The sequence below is a fragment of the Salvelinus sp. IW2-2015 genome, linkage group LG4p, assembly GCF_002910315.2.
Source record: "Salvelinus sp. IW2-2015 linkage group LG4p, ASM291031v2, whole genome shotgun sequence".
Taxonomy (NCBI): Eukaryota; Metazoa; Chordata; class Actinopteri; order Salmoniformes; family Salmonidae; genus Salvelinus; species Salvelinus sp. IW2-2015.
The window spans coordinates 9,207,952-9,222,930 of record NC_036841.1 but is presented as its reverse complement, the minus strand read 5'-3'; the positions used below and the strand labels follow the sequence as shown (position 1 = coordinate 9,222,930).

The following is a 14,979-nucleotide window of genomic DNA, read 5'->3' as shown; positions in this document are numbered from 1 at the left end:
TTGTACATTATCAATTGCAATTTGTTCAAAGGAATAAGAAATTGCTTTAATGATGTGCACAAGTGACTAGATGATTTGGAATTTGTACAAGTAGTATCAAGAATTGCACTTTTGATCTGAGAAATGCACCAAAGCGACTGAGAAAAACTGTATTATGGGGGTATTTAGTGTAGATTGATGAGGAAACATAACAATCTAATACATTTTAGAATAAGGCTGTAACCTAACAAAATGTGGAAAAAGTCAAGGGGTCTGAATATTTCCAAAGGTATTTATTTAATAAATGTATCTGCCTGCTTTTATATTGGTCTCTCCTGTCTGTAGAAGAATGCCTACTGTTGTGTGTTTATACTGGTGTTAATCTGTATGGTAGCTATACGTACTGTATATATTTGAGTGTGCGTCTGTGTGTACAGATTGTCAGGTGTGGGACAGGAATTGACAAGGACGCTGATCTGGTGGCTAGATTAGGTCAGTGTGGGTGGAAACTAGGAATGAGGGACAGCTATTCCTGAACCGGAGAACATATATATAGACCAAGATTTTTCTGTCCTGCTGCCTGACCCACTCACACATAAATTGATGTACACAATAGATAATTACCCTAATTTACTTCAGAGGACAACAACCCTGTTAGGCATTTCTAATCAGGTGCTACTTTTTTATATTATTAGCAGATTTGTTTGCAGACTTGTTAAAATGAACAAGTCTGCAAACTACACCTACGATATAACAAATAGGTACAGTGGGGAGAACAAGTATTTGATACACTGCCGATTTTGCAGGTTTTCCTACTTACAAAGCATGTAGAGGTCTGTAATTTTTATCATAGGTACACTTCAACTGTGAGAGACGGAATCTAAAACAAAAATCCAGAAAATCACATTGTATGATTTTTAAATAATTAATTTGCATTTTATTGCATGACATAAGTATTTGATCACCTACCAACCAGTAAGAATTCCGGCTCTCACAGACCTGTTAGTTTTTCTTTAAGAAGCCCTCCTGTTCTCCACTCATTACCTGTATTAACTGCACCTGTTTGAACTCGTTACCTGTATGAAAGACACCTGTCCACACACTCAATCAAACAGATTCCAACCTCTCCACAATGGCCAAGACCAGAGAGCTGTGTAAGGACATCAGGGATAAAATTGTAGACCTGCACAAGGCTGGGATGGGCTACAGGACAATAGGCAAGCAGCTTGGTGAGAAGGAAACAACTGTTGGCGCAATTATTAGAAAATGGAAGAAGTTCAAGATGACGGTCAATCACCCTCGGTCTGGGGCTCCATGCAAGATTTCACCTCGTGGGGCATCAATGATCATGAGGAAGGTGAGGGATCAGCCCAGAACCTGTCTCTTATACACATCTAGATGTGTATAAGAGACAGGTAACACACTACGCCGTCATGGATTAAAATCCTGCAGCGCATGCAAGGTCCCCCTGCTTAAGCCAGTGCATGTCCAGGCCTGTCTGAAGTTTGCCAATGACCATCTGGATGATCCAGAGGAGGAATGGGAGAAGGTCATGTGGTCTGATGAGACAAAAATAGAGCTTTTTGGTCTAACTCCACTCGCCGTGTTTGGAGGAAGAAGAAGTATGAGTACAACCCCAAGAACACCATCCCAACCGTGAAGCATGGAGGTGGAAACATCATTCTTTGGGGATGCTTTTCTGCAAAGGGGACAGGACGACTGCACCGTATTGAGGGGAGGATGGATGGGGCCATGTATCGCGAGATCTTGGCCAACAACCTCCTTCCCTCAGTAAGAGCATTGAAGATGGGTCGTGGCTGGGTCTTCCAGCATGACAACGACACGAAGCACACAGCCATGGCAACTAAGGAGTGGCTCCGTAAGAAGCATCTCAAGGTCCTGGAGTGGCCTAGCCAGTCTCCAGACCTGAACCCAATAGAAAATCTTTGGAGGGAGCTGAAAGTCCGTATTGCCCAGCGACAGCCCCGAAACCTGAAGGATCTGGAGAAGATCTGTAGGGAGGAGTGGGCCAAAATCCCTGCTGCAGTGTGTGCAAACCTAGTCAAGAACTACAGGAAACGTATGATCTCTGTAATTGCAAACAAAGGTTTCTGTACCAAATATTAAGTACTGCTTTTCTGATGTATCAAATACTTATGTCATGCAATAAAATGCAAATTAATTACTTAAAAATCATACAATGTGATTTTCTGGATTTTTGTTTTAGATTCCGTCTCTCATAGTTGAAGTGTACCTATGATAAAAATTACAGACCTCTACATGCTTTGTAAGTAGGAAAACCTGCAAAATCGGCAGTGTATCAAATACTTGTTCTCCCCACTGTATGTGCATAGGAATTATGTGGACATCACCTGAATTACCATAATGAACAGGTTTCTACTAGTTTCCTGAACATGCTAAGCAACATGGTGGAAAACTTCAGACATACTTGTTCAGGGGGGGATTCTAAAAGTCAAGAAGACAGATTCGATCTTTATGTTGATTTGTCCTGTCCAGTGTCCACCCCTGTGAGAGATGTGCTATTCTGAGGCCCTTGCATGCTTGCAGCCTCAATCATATATTTTCACTTTAACTGTTCACTTCTAGCAGTTCATTAGGACAGACTTTCACAATAAAACAGAATCTAAATTGGTGTGAATGTTGAAGAGAATGCAAGGGTCTCTGAGGCTGAGCCCAGTTTTTATGCTAGTGTTAATGTAGTTATCAATGTGATGACTGACCAAGTAAAGAAACAAAGCACTTTTTGAACATTCTCTATAGGGATGTTCTCTCTCTGATCTGAAGACTTCACATAAAAACAGGGACACATAGAATGACACTGTGCTCTAGGCCAGACTTACCACAGCTGAGAACAAATATCTGATACAATGATGTTTCTGTAAGGTTTCAGTTTTATCTCTTTATCTCAGATAGAGCAGCACAGCTCCAATGGTCTGAATACTGTTGAAGGGATACCTAAAATAATGTTTAGTATAGGGCTCTAAGGATACCCCTCCATCCATGGTCTTCACTTCATTCAGAGTATGGCTTGTCTATATGGCTCATTGTTCAAATGTGGTACTTTACTGCCCTCTATTGGTCGTTTTTTAGCTCCAAAAATTATTATGAGAACAAACCATGTTTCAATTTGTATTTATTATTTATGTCTTTCCATTGCCTCAGCTCAGTACTGGACACTTTCTGTGTAACTCCTTTACACACGGATTTTTAAAATATATATAATCACACATCTATTTTGTCCTTTATTTGAAACATTTGACTGAGATCGTTAACGCATTCAAAAACACCAGATTGTGATGGTAATAGCAAACAAACCTAACTCATGATTGTTCACAAGAATTTTGCTACACTCGCAATAACATCTGCTAAACATGTTTGTATATAACAAATAATATTTGATCAAATGTGTGCTTTTTACAGCTCTGGCCATAATATTAAATATCTATGTTAGTAGTAACTGATTCAGTCAATGAACTAAACAAAACTGACAGACGTGTGTAACATCCATTTATTACCACGTATGAGAAATCTGGAAATTACAAACATTGTTTTATTTAAACATCTTAACATTTCAAATTCCAATTAAGAAACAAAAATGATTTAAGTTAAAAGGGTGACATCAACCTGAGAAGCAAAGGGGAGGTCTGAATATCCGTGACCATTCCAATTACAGCTCACATAACATTAACATACATGATCACTTTACCAATTAGACTGTTTTTGGTTTGCAAGAGAGCATTGACCACCAGCTCCATAAACCTCACAACAAGGCCCCTCAGGAGTGGTCACTAAGAACACTGGATTCGCTATTTGTTTGCAAAAGCCTTAAAATGCTGTCTCCAATTATTTATCGCAGAAACCAAATTTGAGAATTCAAAGAAAGGGAAAATAGTGCCAATCATATAAGAGGCAATGAAATGAGAATGAACAATCTAGAATCCCCTTGGACAGCCAAAACAAATCACAAGCTTCAACACCTGTAGAAACGATAGCTTACGTCGATTTTGTTTTCTGTACAAAATTTTATTTGAATCCACCTTCATTTCATTCACAAATATTTTTTCTATGAAAAATGTGCGTAAGCATAAAAAATAAAAGTAATACCCATGATAATGATCAATATTGTAATAATAAACAATTGCTCCAGAGATGTTTTTGAATTGTATACAATTTGCTGTGCTGATCAGAATCTACACGCTCACACACAAAGGGTGGGGGCTGGACTCTCGTGCAGGTGTTGAAAGATACCAGCTCAGTCTCTATTTCACTGGAAGAGTGGGGAAGGAGGAAGGGGACTAGGGCAGTTGTTCTAGCACCCTGCAGAGAAAGAGGTACTCCCCTCTGCAGACAACCTAACCCCATCCTCCTGTGACCACAACCTATGTCAGATTCCCTGTCTTGTTTTATCTGATCTCTCCACACAGCATCATGACAATGGAACATCTGATTTGATGGTGTGGTGGTGGGGGATCTGACCAGCAACAAGCAGGTACATGCACAAAAAAGTACCCATAATAGTCTGCTGCCGAGAGTACTAAGAAAACACCACTATACACGTTATTCTTATCATAATCATTGTTTCTCTAAATCACTACCAACATTAGAGGAGAGGGTGAGGGGAGGGCAAGGAGAGGGTGAAGGGAGGGGCAGGGAGAGGGAGGGATGGAAGGGCAGGGAGAGGTGGAGGAGGGCAGGGAGAGGTGGAGGAGGGGAGGGGAAGGGAGGGCAGACTGGTGAGGGGAGGAGAGGTAAATCAGGTAGGCGTCTAAGCACGCTCCCCACGGATACGACGCGCCAGCTGGATGTCTTTGGGCATGATGGTGACACGCTTGGCGTGGATGGCGCACAGGTTGGTGTCCTCAAACAGACCAACCAGGTAAGCCTCGCTGGCCTCCTGCAGACAACAAAGAACAGGTTGGAGAAATGGCTCACAACAACACACTTAAAAATGTGTGGACAATATCAACCTGTAAAATTATATTTTGTCATACATTCAGGCACATGATCGAAGCATTCCTCTTCAGTGTGTGATTTAAAAAAAGTCATAATGCAATTATTGTCCTCCTGCCTCAAACTTGAGATATGTGGTTTATGACAGCTTGTGTCCCTTAGTTGGGGTTAGCACTGACCTGCAGGGCTCCAATGGCTGCACTCTGGAAACGCAGGTCAGTCTTGAAGTCCTGAGCGATTTCTCTCACCAGGCGCTGGAAGGGCAGCTTGCGGATCAGCAGCTCAGTGGACTTCTGGTAACGACGGATCTCACGCAGGGCCACAGTACCAGGCCTGGAGTAAAACACACACAGTTAGAACAATCCCATGACTAACACCACTGTATGGATTCTTTACAAAAATCCAGAGTCAAACATGTCATCAAACTCTTTAGGCCTAAATCCTTCTCTCTTGGATCCAGTGGTGGAGTCATAATAAGGGCCAGTAGTGTGGCTCAGGGACAGAGGGCAGCTTTGGCAAGACCTTTCAGCCTCTCTGTCACTCTCACCTGTAACGATGGGGCTTCTTGACCTCACCTGTAACGATGGGGCTTCTTGACCTCACCTGTAACGATGGGGCTTCTTGACCCCACCAGTAGAAGGGGCACTCTTGCGGGCAGCTTTGGTGGCCAGCTGCTTACGTGGGGCTTTGCCTCCAGTAGATTTACGGGCTGTCTGCTTGGTACGGGCCATGGCTCCTACAAATCACCTGAACAAAGGGGAGAACAACAATAATTACTATAGCTTAAACTTTTAGTCATTGCAATTATACCTGATAAGTAACTGCATTTTTATTCATCCATTACCTCGGCTGATTCAAAACTTTCACAAAATGTGAAAAGCCCTGTGAAACAAGATTATTTCTGTACAGTAATGGGGTGTTCCACTCACTGTCATTGAACACATCTAGAACCAAAAAAAGTGTTGAGAGGCGACAACATGAATCTTCCCAATCAAAGTCGACAGTGGGCCAATCAATCAATCATTGGGGGAAAACGACGGCATTGGTAGGTTAGTCAATCTAATTGTGTAAACATATGACTAAAACCAATCAGCATGTGTTCTGTCACGAGGAGGCGCGATCTACAGCTCCAAGACGTTGTTGGTAGCGACCGCCCACTCCGCTGTGACGATGGCGGCTGCTTGATGCGCAACCGGGATAAAGACCAGAGGCAGAAGAGCAAAGGAGTACCACTAAAACTTTGATATTTAAATAAACCGCTGTTTGACAATATCATCAAACAACTAATATACATAGAAGACATCTCAGAGAACTCGTATGTAGGCACAGAAAAGGAATTCGACCCCCAATGCCTGCGTACAACCGAAGCGAACCCGCGCATAATTTGAATTTTTTAAATCCAGTTGCACTAGCTGTAGAAAAGGCTGCAATTCTGTGCCGTTTCGACAGTGGGGTTTGTTATTTTCCTCTACAACGAAAACGAGATGGATCTCCAACAAAATAACACCACAATTGAAGCAATTTGAAACTTTTCAAATGTGAAGATCATGTAAATTAAAAGCAGTCGAGTGTTTGACTTACCTACACCAAAAGTGGTTAAAAAGAATGTGAGAAGTGTTTAGCTTGTCTGGCGGTGTCAGTATTTTCTTCCTCGTATCCACAATGGGAACAACCGTCCAGCGGGAAAATGGCCGCTATGTCAATCATTTCTCCCAGAATGCCATAGTGTATACAAACATTTCTTGTTTCGTTTCATTTGTGGCGCTTCAGACACATCTTTGGATATTTTTTTGTACGCCACTGAATGTTACTTCGTATCAGTCTCCAAATTTCATATGCGAACATAGTAGCCTACTTGCTATCAATATTTTTCTCAAGATGTGGAAATGGTTTGGCTTTTCAATTTGCCATGCTCAAGAAAGCTATTATGCTGAAGTAATTGTGCATTTCTATATCATACAACCTTGTGCAAATGTCAGCCTGCAATGTCAAAGGTCTGGTTTCCAATCAGTCGTGTAAAGTACTTAAGTAAAAATACGTAAGTACTACTTTAGTTTTTGGGGGTATCTGTACTTTAATTATATTTTGGACAAAAACAGTTCACTCCACACATTATCCCTGACACCCAAAAGTACTCGTTACATTTGGAATGCTTAGCAGAACAGGAAAAGGTCAAATTCACGCACTTACCAAGAGAACAAGGTCATCCCTACTCCCTCTGATCAGGCAGACTCACGCCTCACAAATCAGTCGCATACACATGTTTAGCAGATGTTATTGTGGGTAGCGACATGTGTTCCTAGCTCCAACAGTGCAGTAATATCTAAACAATTCACACATCTTAATTCCTTTAAGAAATATAATATTAAGACGAGCAAAGTCTGAATGTGATGTAAAGATTTTGGACATGCTTGTAAATGAAGCCCGAGTGCCCCTGGCTATCCGTAAAGAACAAAAGTTAAACGGTGCCGTGTGTTTAGTGAGGAATTTGAAATTAGTTATACTTTAGTATTGTACTGGTGATGTTCACTCACCATTTTCTATTAAAATGTATCTTTACTTGTAGTCAAGTAAAACAAGTGGGTACTTCTTCCCCACCACTGTTTCCAATGAATATGACAGTTCAAATAACAATATGAAACGGCTCACTATTTAAAATATACAGTAAATCGATAAAAAAAAATACCATTGCCAGCAGCATACAACTTAGTACAGGCCAATCACTTCACTCAACCAGTTGTGGAACAGTAGTTTATCACCTTTGTATGAGAATTCGGGATATTACAAAAATGTCTGCTTAAAAAATATAAACTAAATCAGTATGAAAAGGGTATCACAACCTGAGAAAGGAACTAAAATATTATCTGGATAAAAACATGGGAGAAATACATAAACATTTTGCTACATATAGGCCTATGCAATACTTTGAATCATGCAAAGTCATGTTTTTATTGATCAATTTCAGAACAGAATTACCCATTTGTAAATGTATCATGTAAACAGTAGAAACACTAGTTGTAAAAAAAAAAATTATAATAAAGGGTACATGTAAAAACACCATGTATATCAATTAGAAAACCAACCCTGTTATAATGTAATAGTATCAATAGTAGGAGGGAGAAATGCTTGCCCAAGATGCTTCATGCATGCACCCTTTGCTGTCCGGAGTTGCATACACATTAAAAGGTGTGACTCAGATCAGCTTCAAAACAGATACAAAGTACCCTAAAAGTCTGCTGCTATGAGAACTAAGGGGAACAAAACTACACACACACTTTACTTGTGTCACATCATTACTCAAATCAAGCGCCTTATAAGGATAAGTGGAAGGGAGGAAAAGACAGACTGAGGTAAAAATATGGAGGCGTCTAAGCACGCTCCCCACGGATACGACGGGCCAGCTGGATGTCTTTGGGCATGATGGTGACACGCTTGGCGTGTATGGCGCACAAGTTGGTATCCTCAAACAGACCAACCAGGTAAGCCTCACTGGCCTCCTGCAGACAAAAAAACAAGTTAAATTCAGCTGACATGCATAAGCTCTAACTTGGTATGGACCAATGCATTCTTTGAACATTTGGGGAGATAAAAGGTGGTGACCTACTGGCAGTTAAGGGATACTTTGGGATTTTGGCAATGAGTCTATCCGCTTCCCCTGAGTCAGTATGAAGAAAGTTTGAGCCAATGCTAACTAGCATTAGTGCAATGACTAAAAGTTTATGATATCTACGAGCATGCTAGCAGATACCCATAGACTTTCAGTCATTGCGCTAATACTAACTAGCATTAGCTCACAAACCTAACTAACTTTCTTCATACTGGACAGACATACGGCATTCAGTAGTTCAGCAAAAGATGATAATGGGCCTCATTGACAAAATTACGAAGTTTGCCTTTGAGTGTACAGATTCCCGATAGGTCTGGCTTTAGTGTTATTTGGTGGGTTAACGAAAATCATAAACCCTGACCTGCAGGGCTCCAATGGCTGCACTCTGGAAACGCAGGTCAGTCTTGAAGTCCTGAGCGATTTCTCTCACCAGGCGCTGGAAGGGCAGCTTGCGGATCAGCAGCTCAGTGGACTTCTGGTACCGACGGATCTCACGCAGGGCCACAGTACCAGGCCTGGAGTAAAACACACAGAAATTAATTAACCACTGTGGTCCTTTACTCCATCTACACAAAATTATTAAAGGAGACCACGACACCAGGTGGGTCAAAGTCTGTTCAGGCACTATGTGTTTTGTCACTCTCCATCACCTGTAGCGATGGGGCTTCTTGACCCCACCAGTAGAAGGGGCACTCTTGCGGGCAGCTTTGGTGGCCAGCTGCTTACGTGGGGCTTTTCCTCCAGTAGATTTACGGGCTGTCTGCTTGGTACGGGCCATGGCTCCTACAAATTACCTGAATAAAGGGATTGAGACAGGAATGTTAATGGAAGTGTAACCAACTAGATATCAAATTGCAGCATAAAACCAAGCCTGCTAAACGCCACGTGTCAACCTACTTCCAAATGCCAAGCTTTCATGAGGCATTTGATTTTAGGTGAGACTTCAGCTTTATGAACCCATAAAAGTGCATTTTTAGTCTATTAATGATTCGATACACTATCCAATCAACGGGGAATAATCTGTTACATGTCATCTGATTACAAAGTTAACTAATGTTACGTTAGCAGCAAAAATATTGTCATCCGATTTGATACTTTTGAAAAACAAGACGGATACATTTAGAAAGAATGTTATGACAAAATACATAGACACCTTTCAATTCATCATTGGAAGAAAATAAGAGGTACGTTTAAATTTGTTCCACCTGACCACAAGTAGAGACCACTAGGATGACACACCAAAAGCGTTCGATGGATCATTTGTCTAACGATTCTAAAGGAAAATTAATCCAAATGTAAAAGGAAATTATCAGATTACGTTAGAGTTAGTACTGGTTAATCCAAAAATTATATTAAGAGTACAATTTGACAGGTAACTAGTAGCCGATACCACTTAAAGTAACCTACCAATCAACATGCTTACAATTTGATATTTGTTTACAACACTGATTGTACCCAAGCCTGTGGCTCAATTACGCAWAGATGTACATCAAATTGAGCGAATTACAGCGTAAAGGTTTCTTACAACTACCAATCGGGACTTGTTTAGCGATCTGATGGGCGGGATTTTCTTCCTTGTTCGCCAATGAGCAATGTTTTTCACCAAATAGGTCCCTGCCTCTTACGCATTGGAGACGATGGCTGCTGTAACAGGAACGTATTAACGGGAAGGAAAATTCGAATGTGTTTTACAAGAGGGTGACAATTAAAACGACATTTAAACGATGACATTACCGCTTTATACTTATAAACACATTGAAGATTGTTCTAGACACCACTAGGAATCGATTGAAAAACTTCAGTACTCAGAAGATCACGCAGAACCGGTGCACAACCGTGTCAAATTCGACAGCAGTGCTTTGGTCTCTAGTTACTACAAGCAGATAATAGCTTGCTTTTTCGGTCGTCGAGCTTGGGTTTCCCTATGATTGCGGATTTAGTTGCAAAAAGATACTATCTAAAGAACAAAAAAGTGAAAATTCACAAATACACAATATATTTTTTTTTATATTTCAAACGCGACACTTACCTTTGATACAACAGCTAATGTTTAAATGTGAAACTGGTCTCGTGTCCTTATTTATTGCGTTGTTCCCACAACAGAATGGAGTCCTATATTGGGTTAAAATGGCAGGTTACCCACAATGCATCTGCTGCGACAAGAGAGACCAACTTTTCTACACGTTTATCAATTTACCCATTCAATCAATTATCAATCATCTTAACTGAAAGACATGATCAATACATTCAGAAAAGCGTGATATACTACATAATGTGCTATGTTTTTGAAATGTCCATTTATTGCATTGGCAGATATTGACCATTTAAATGTATGACAATTATGGACTAATTGAAGGTGGTTTATGGAACACGTGATTCCACGTGAGTGCACGAGACAAAATGTCTATAATTACAAAATTAGCAATTACTGGATTTCTGTTACCTAAAGTTGTTAATGTAAGAAATCAAACAACTTAGATTCTCAGATGACATTTCTTGGAAGGTTTGTGTATTGTGACAAACATTGCTTTAGTATTATATACAAGTTTTAAATCACAAAAGTATTAAAATATCTAGCAAAAATCTTATCATTTTATACATTTTGGGCCTACAAATATCTTATTTCCAGGGGTGGTATTTACACAAGCCCTCCTCGAGGTGGCGATAAAGGCCCATCAGCTCGTGCTGAACATTCTACAGCTGATCCAGCAGAGCATTGACTGGAGACGTCGAAGGTTTACGCAGACGCTCGTTGAAATCCCGGGTACTGCTCTGGTAAGTAGATTTGGCCAGAGAGGCTGAAAGCGGTTAATATTTGATAAACAAACAATCAAACTTTATTCGGTGTGGCGGCAGTTGGCACGGCTGTGCTGAGACTGGGTGAGATATGGTAAGAGATAGTGATGGAGAAGAAAGTGAAGCAAGTATGGAGGTCAGGAGGAGCATAAAGTGGTTCTGGAGTTTAGGGAGGACAGAGGAGTTGGGGAGATGAGTCCGATAAGGTTGACGGCTGTGATAAAGGAATTGATTGGGGAAGTTGTAATGCTAATGTGTTAAGAGATGGGAGCTTGTTGGTGTACTGTAAGGACATGGCGCAGAGGGAAGCAAATAGGGAAGTGTATGGTGGTGTCGAGCAGTTGGACTGATCAAGCAGGGAAGCAGTGGATTAAAGGGCTGATAACAGGAGTGCCTGTCAATGTTAGCACTAAAGAGGTAAGGGACAACTTGAGAGGAGACGTTCTAGTGAATGTTCAAATATTGCAAGCGACAAGGGGTGGAGTTAGGATGGATGGAAATGGCCAAATTATGGAAAATCTGATAGAAATGAAAGATCTGGTGTGCCTGAATGATGGCTGAGGGACCAGGTTTGATGTCGTGCCACAGGGAAAGAGTCTGCCTTAGACCTCACTCTGGTATCTCGTGCGATGGCAGGAATCTGTGAGTGGGGGATAGATCTACTGCACAGATTCTGTGAGACCTGGGCCCTGACAGTCAATTTCAGTAAGACAAAAATAATGGTGTTCCAGTTCTCAGGACCACGAATACCACAAATTCCATCTAGACACCGATGCCCTAGAGCAGTGGTTCCCAAACTTTTTATAGTCCCATACCCCTTCAAACATTCAACCTCCAGCTGCGTACCATCTCTAGCACCAGGGTCAGCGCACTCTCAAATGTTGTTTTTTGCCATCATTGTAAGTCTGCCACACACACACACTAACCTAAACATTTATTAAACATAAGAATGAGTGTGAGTTTGTCACAACCCGGCTCGTGGGAAGTGACAAAGAGCTCTTTTAGGACCAAATAATAATCATAAATTTTGCACTTAGCCATCTTACATAAAACTTTATTTGTTCATTGAAAATGATGAATAACTCACCACAGGTTATTAAGAAGGGTGTGCGTGAAAGGATGCACATAACTCTGCAATTTTGGGTTGTATTGGAGAGAGTCTCGGTCTTAAATAATTTTACACTCACAGTCTGTGCCTGTATTTAGTTTTCATGCTAGTGAGGGCCGAGAATCCACTCTCACATAGGTACGTGGTTGCAAAGGGCATCAGTGTCTTAACAGCACGATTTGCCATGGCAGGATACTCTGAGCGCAGCCCAATCCAGAAATCTGGCAGTGGCTTCTGATTTTAAATTCAGTTTTCACAGAACAGCTTGTTGCAATTTCGATGAGGCTCTCTTGTTCAGATATAGGTAAGTGGACTGGAGGCAGGGCATGAAAGGGATAACGAATCCAGTTGTTTGTGTCATCCGTTTCGGGAAAGTACCTGCGTAATTGCGCACCCAACTCACTCAGGTGATTTGCTATATCACATTTGACATTGTCCGTAAGCTTGGGTTCATTTGCACACAAAAAATCATACAATGATGGAAAGACCTGTGTGTTGTCCTTGTTAATGCAGACAGATAGAGCTCCTTCTTAATCATAGCCTCAATTTTGTCCCGCACATTGAATATAGTTGCGGAGTCCCTGTAATCCGAGATTCAGGCCAGTCGTGTCAGAAACTCGTCATCATGCAAGCGGTCAGACAACGGAAAATTATGGTCAGTAAAGAAAACTTTAAGCTTTTCTCTCAATTCAAAAAAACATTTCAATACTTTGCCCTTTGATAACCAGCGCACTTCTGTATGTTGTAAAAGCGTTACATGGTTACTGCCCATATCATTGCATAGTGCAGAAAATACACGAGAGTCCAAAACGTATTTCAAGCTGTCAGGCATTCCCTTGGCAGCAAGAGCCTCTCGGTGGATGCTGCAGTATACCCAAGTGGCGTTGGGAGCAACTGCTTGCACATACGTTACCACTTCACTATGTCTCCCTGTCATGGCTTTTGTGCCAACGCAAAACACCAAATAATGCATGCAGAGCAGAGTTAGGCCAATACCCACTAATGATCAAAATCCTGAAAAGAGCTGTTAAATTCTACAACCACCTAAAAGGAATCAATTCCCTAACCTTCCATAAAGCCATCATCTACAGAGAAATAAACCTGGAGAAGAGCCCCCTAAGCAAGCTGGTCCTGGGGCTCTGTTCACAAACACAAACAGAGCCCCAGGACAGCAACACAATTAGATCCAACCAAATCATGAGAAAACAAAAGATAATTACTTGACACATTGGAAAGAATTTACCAAAAAAACAGAGCAAACTAGAATGCTATTTGGCCCTAAACAGAGAGTACACAGTGGCAGAATACCTGACCACTGTGACTGACCAAAAATTAAGGAAGGCCGGAGGGAGGAGGAGATGTGTCAGTGGATGGAGTAGGCAGGTGGGTGTTTGGAAGGGCAAAGTGGGATCAGTTTCAGGAGCTGTGTGAGGAGGTGATGGCTCTGGTGGATAGTATGACTAACTGGGTGAGAACAGCGTTAGTGGGGGCAGCTACTGAGTCTATACCTAAAAGTTCAGGGAGGAGGAGGAGGAAAGCAGCCCCATGGTGGACGGAGGAGTGTGGGGAAATGGTGAGGAGTAGGAACAGGGCATTTAGACTACTAAAAAGGATGCATAACTTCCATCAGTCTGATTCAGTATAAACAGGCTCAGGCCCTGGTGAGGAGAACTATCCATCAGTATAAACAGGCCCAGGCCCTGGTGAGGAGAACTATCCATCAGTCTGATTCAGTATAAACAGGCTCAGGCCCTAGTGAGGAGAACTATCCATCAGTCTGATTCACTATAAACAGGCTCAGGCCCTGGTGAGGAGAACTATCCATCAGTCTGATTCAGCATAAACAGGCCCAGGCCCTGGTGAGGAGAACTATCCCGTGAGTCTGATTCAGTTTAAACAGGCCCAGGCCCTGGTGAGGAGAACTGTCCGTCAGTCTGATTCAGTATAAACAGGCCTAGGCCCTGGTGAGGAGAACTATCCATCGTGCAAAGAGGTCATGTTGGCGTCGGTTCTGTGACACCATTGGAAGTGCGACACCTGTGGAGGATGATTAAGAGGATGAGTGGGGTCAGAAGGAGGGGGAGAGAGAATGAGAGAGAAGCATCCTGCAATGCTGGGTAGGAGGGAGGATGTAAAGGATGCGTTGAATGCACCATATACCATGGCAGAGGTGAAAATAAAGGTATAAATATTCACTATTTATATAAATGATTTAGACAAAAATGTCCAAAATGCACAACTTGATGATACTGTTATTTACTGTTGTGCCTCGTCTCTTACGAAAGCTTTCCAGAACTTGGAAACTGCTTTTTATACTGTTCAACATACCTTGTGTCAATTGAAGCTTATCCTCAATACTGACAAAACTAAAAACTAAAACACGATTGGTGTTTTTAAATCACTGATGAAGGATTTTGAGGCTGATTCCCTGACCTGTCAATGTTTCTAATTTGCTGTTTTTGATTTTGTTATACTCTTGTGAATTCAATGGTTTTTACTAGATTACTTGTAGTTTTTC

The 14,979-nt window shown here is 41.5% G+C and overlaps 2 protein-coding genes across 5 annotated transcripts; both read right to left on the bottom strand.

Moving 5' to 3' along the window:
* Positions 1–4,345: 4,345 nt before the first annotated feature.
* On the bottom strand, positions 4,346–7,202 carry LOC111960247 (histone H3.3A). 3 transcript variants are annotated; one of them, XM_023982181.3, is made up of 4 exons: positions 7,141–7,202; positions 5,554–5,697; positions 5,130–5,283; positions 4,346–4,894 (listed from the first exon to the last, which is right to left on the bottom strand). In XM_023982181.3, exons 2-4 carry the CDS (start codon positions 5,679–5,681, stop codon positions 4,766–4,768), a joined length of 411 nt encoding a protein of 136 aa, XP_023837949.1. In that variant the 5' UTR covers positions 5,682–5,697; positions 7,141–7,202; the 3' UTR covers positions 4,346–4,765. The 3 variants fall into 3 exon arrangements, with proteins under 3 accessions (XP_023837949.1, XP_023837933.1, XP_023837943.1); XM_023982165.3 differs by lacking the exon at positions 7,141–7,202 and adding an exon at positions 6,532–6,623; XM_023982175.3 differs by lacking the exon at positions 7,141–7,202 and adding an exon at positions 6,536–6,621.
* A 678-nt stretch (positions 7,203–7,880) lies between these two features.
* LOC111960234 (histone H3.3A) lies at positions 7,881–10,710 on the bottom strand. Of its 2 annotated transcripts, none has more exons than XM_023982145.2 (4): positions 10,587–10,710; positions 9,208–9,351; positions 8,919–9,072; positions 7,881–8,447 (listed from the first exon to the last, which is right to left on the bottom strand). In XM_023982145.2, exons 2-4 carry the CDS (start codon positions 9,333–9,335, stop codon positions 8,319–8,321), a joined length of 411 nt encoding a protein of 136 aa, XP_023837913.1. In that variant the 5' UTR covers positions 9,336–9,351; positions 10,587–10,710; the 3' UTR covers positions 7,881–8,318. The 2 variants fall into 2 exon arrangements, with proteins under 2 accessions (XP_023837913.1, XP_070293761.1); XM_070437660.1 differs by lacking the exon at positions 10,587–10,710 and adding an exon at positions 10,083–10,105.
* Positions 10,711–14,979: the final 4,269 nt, after the last annotated feature.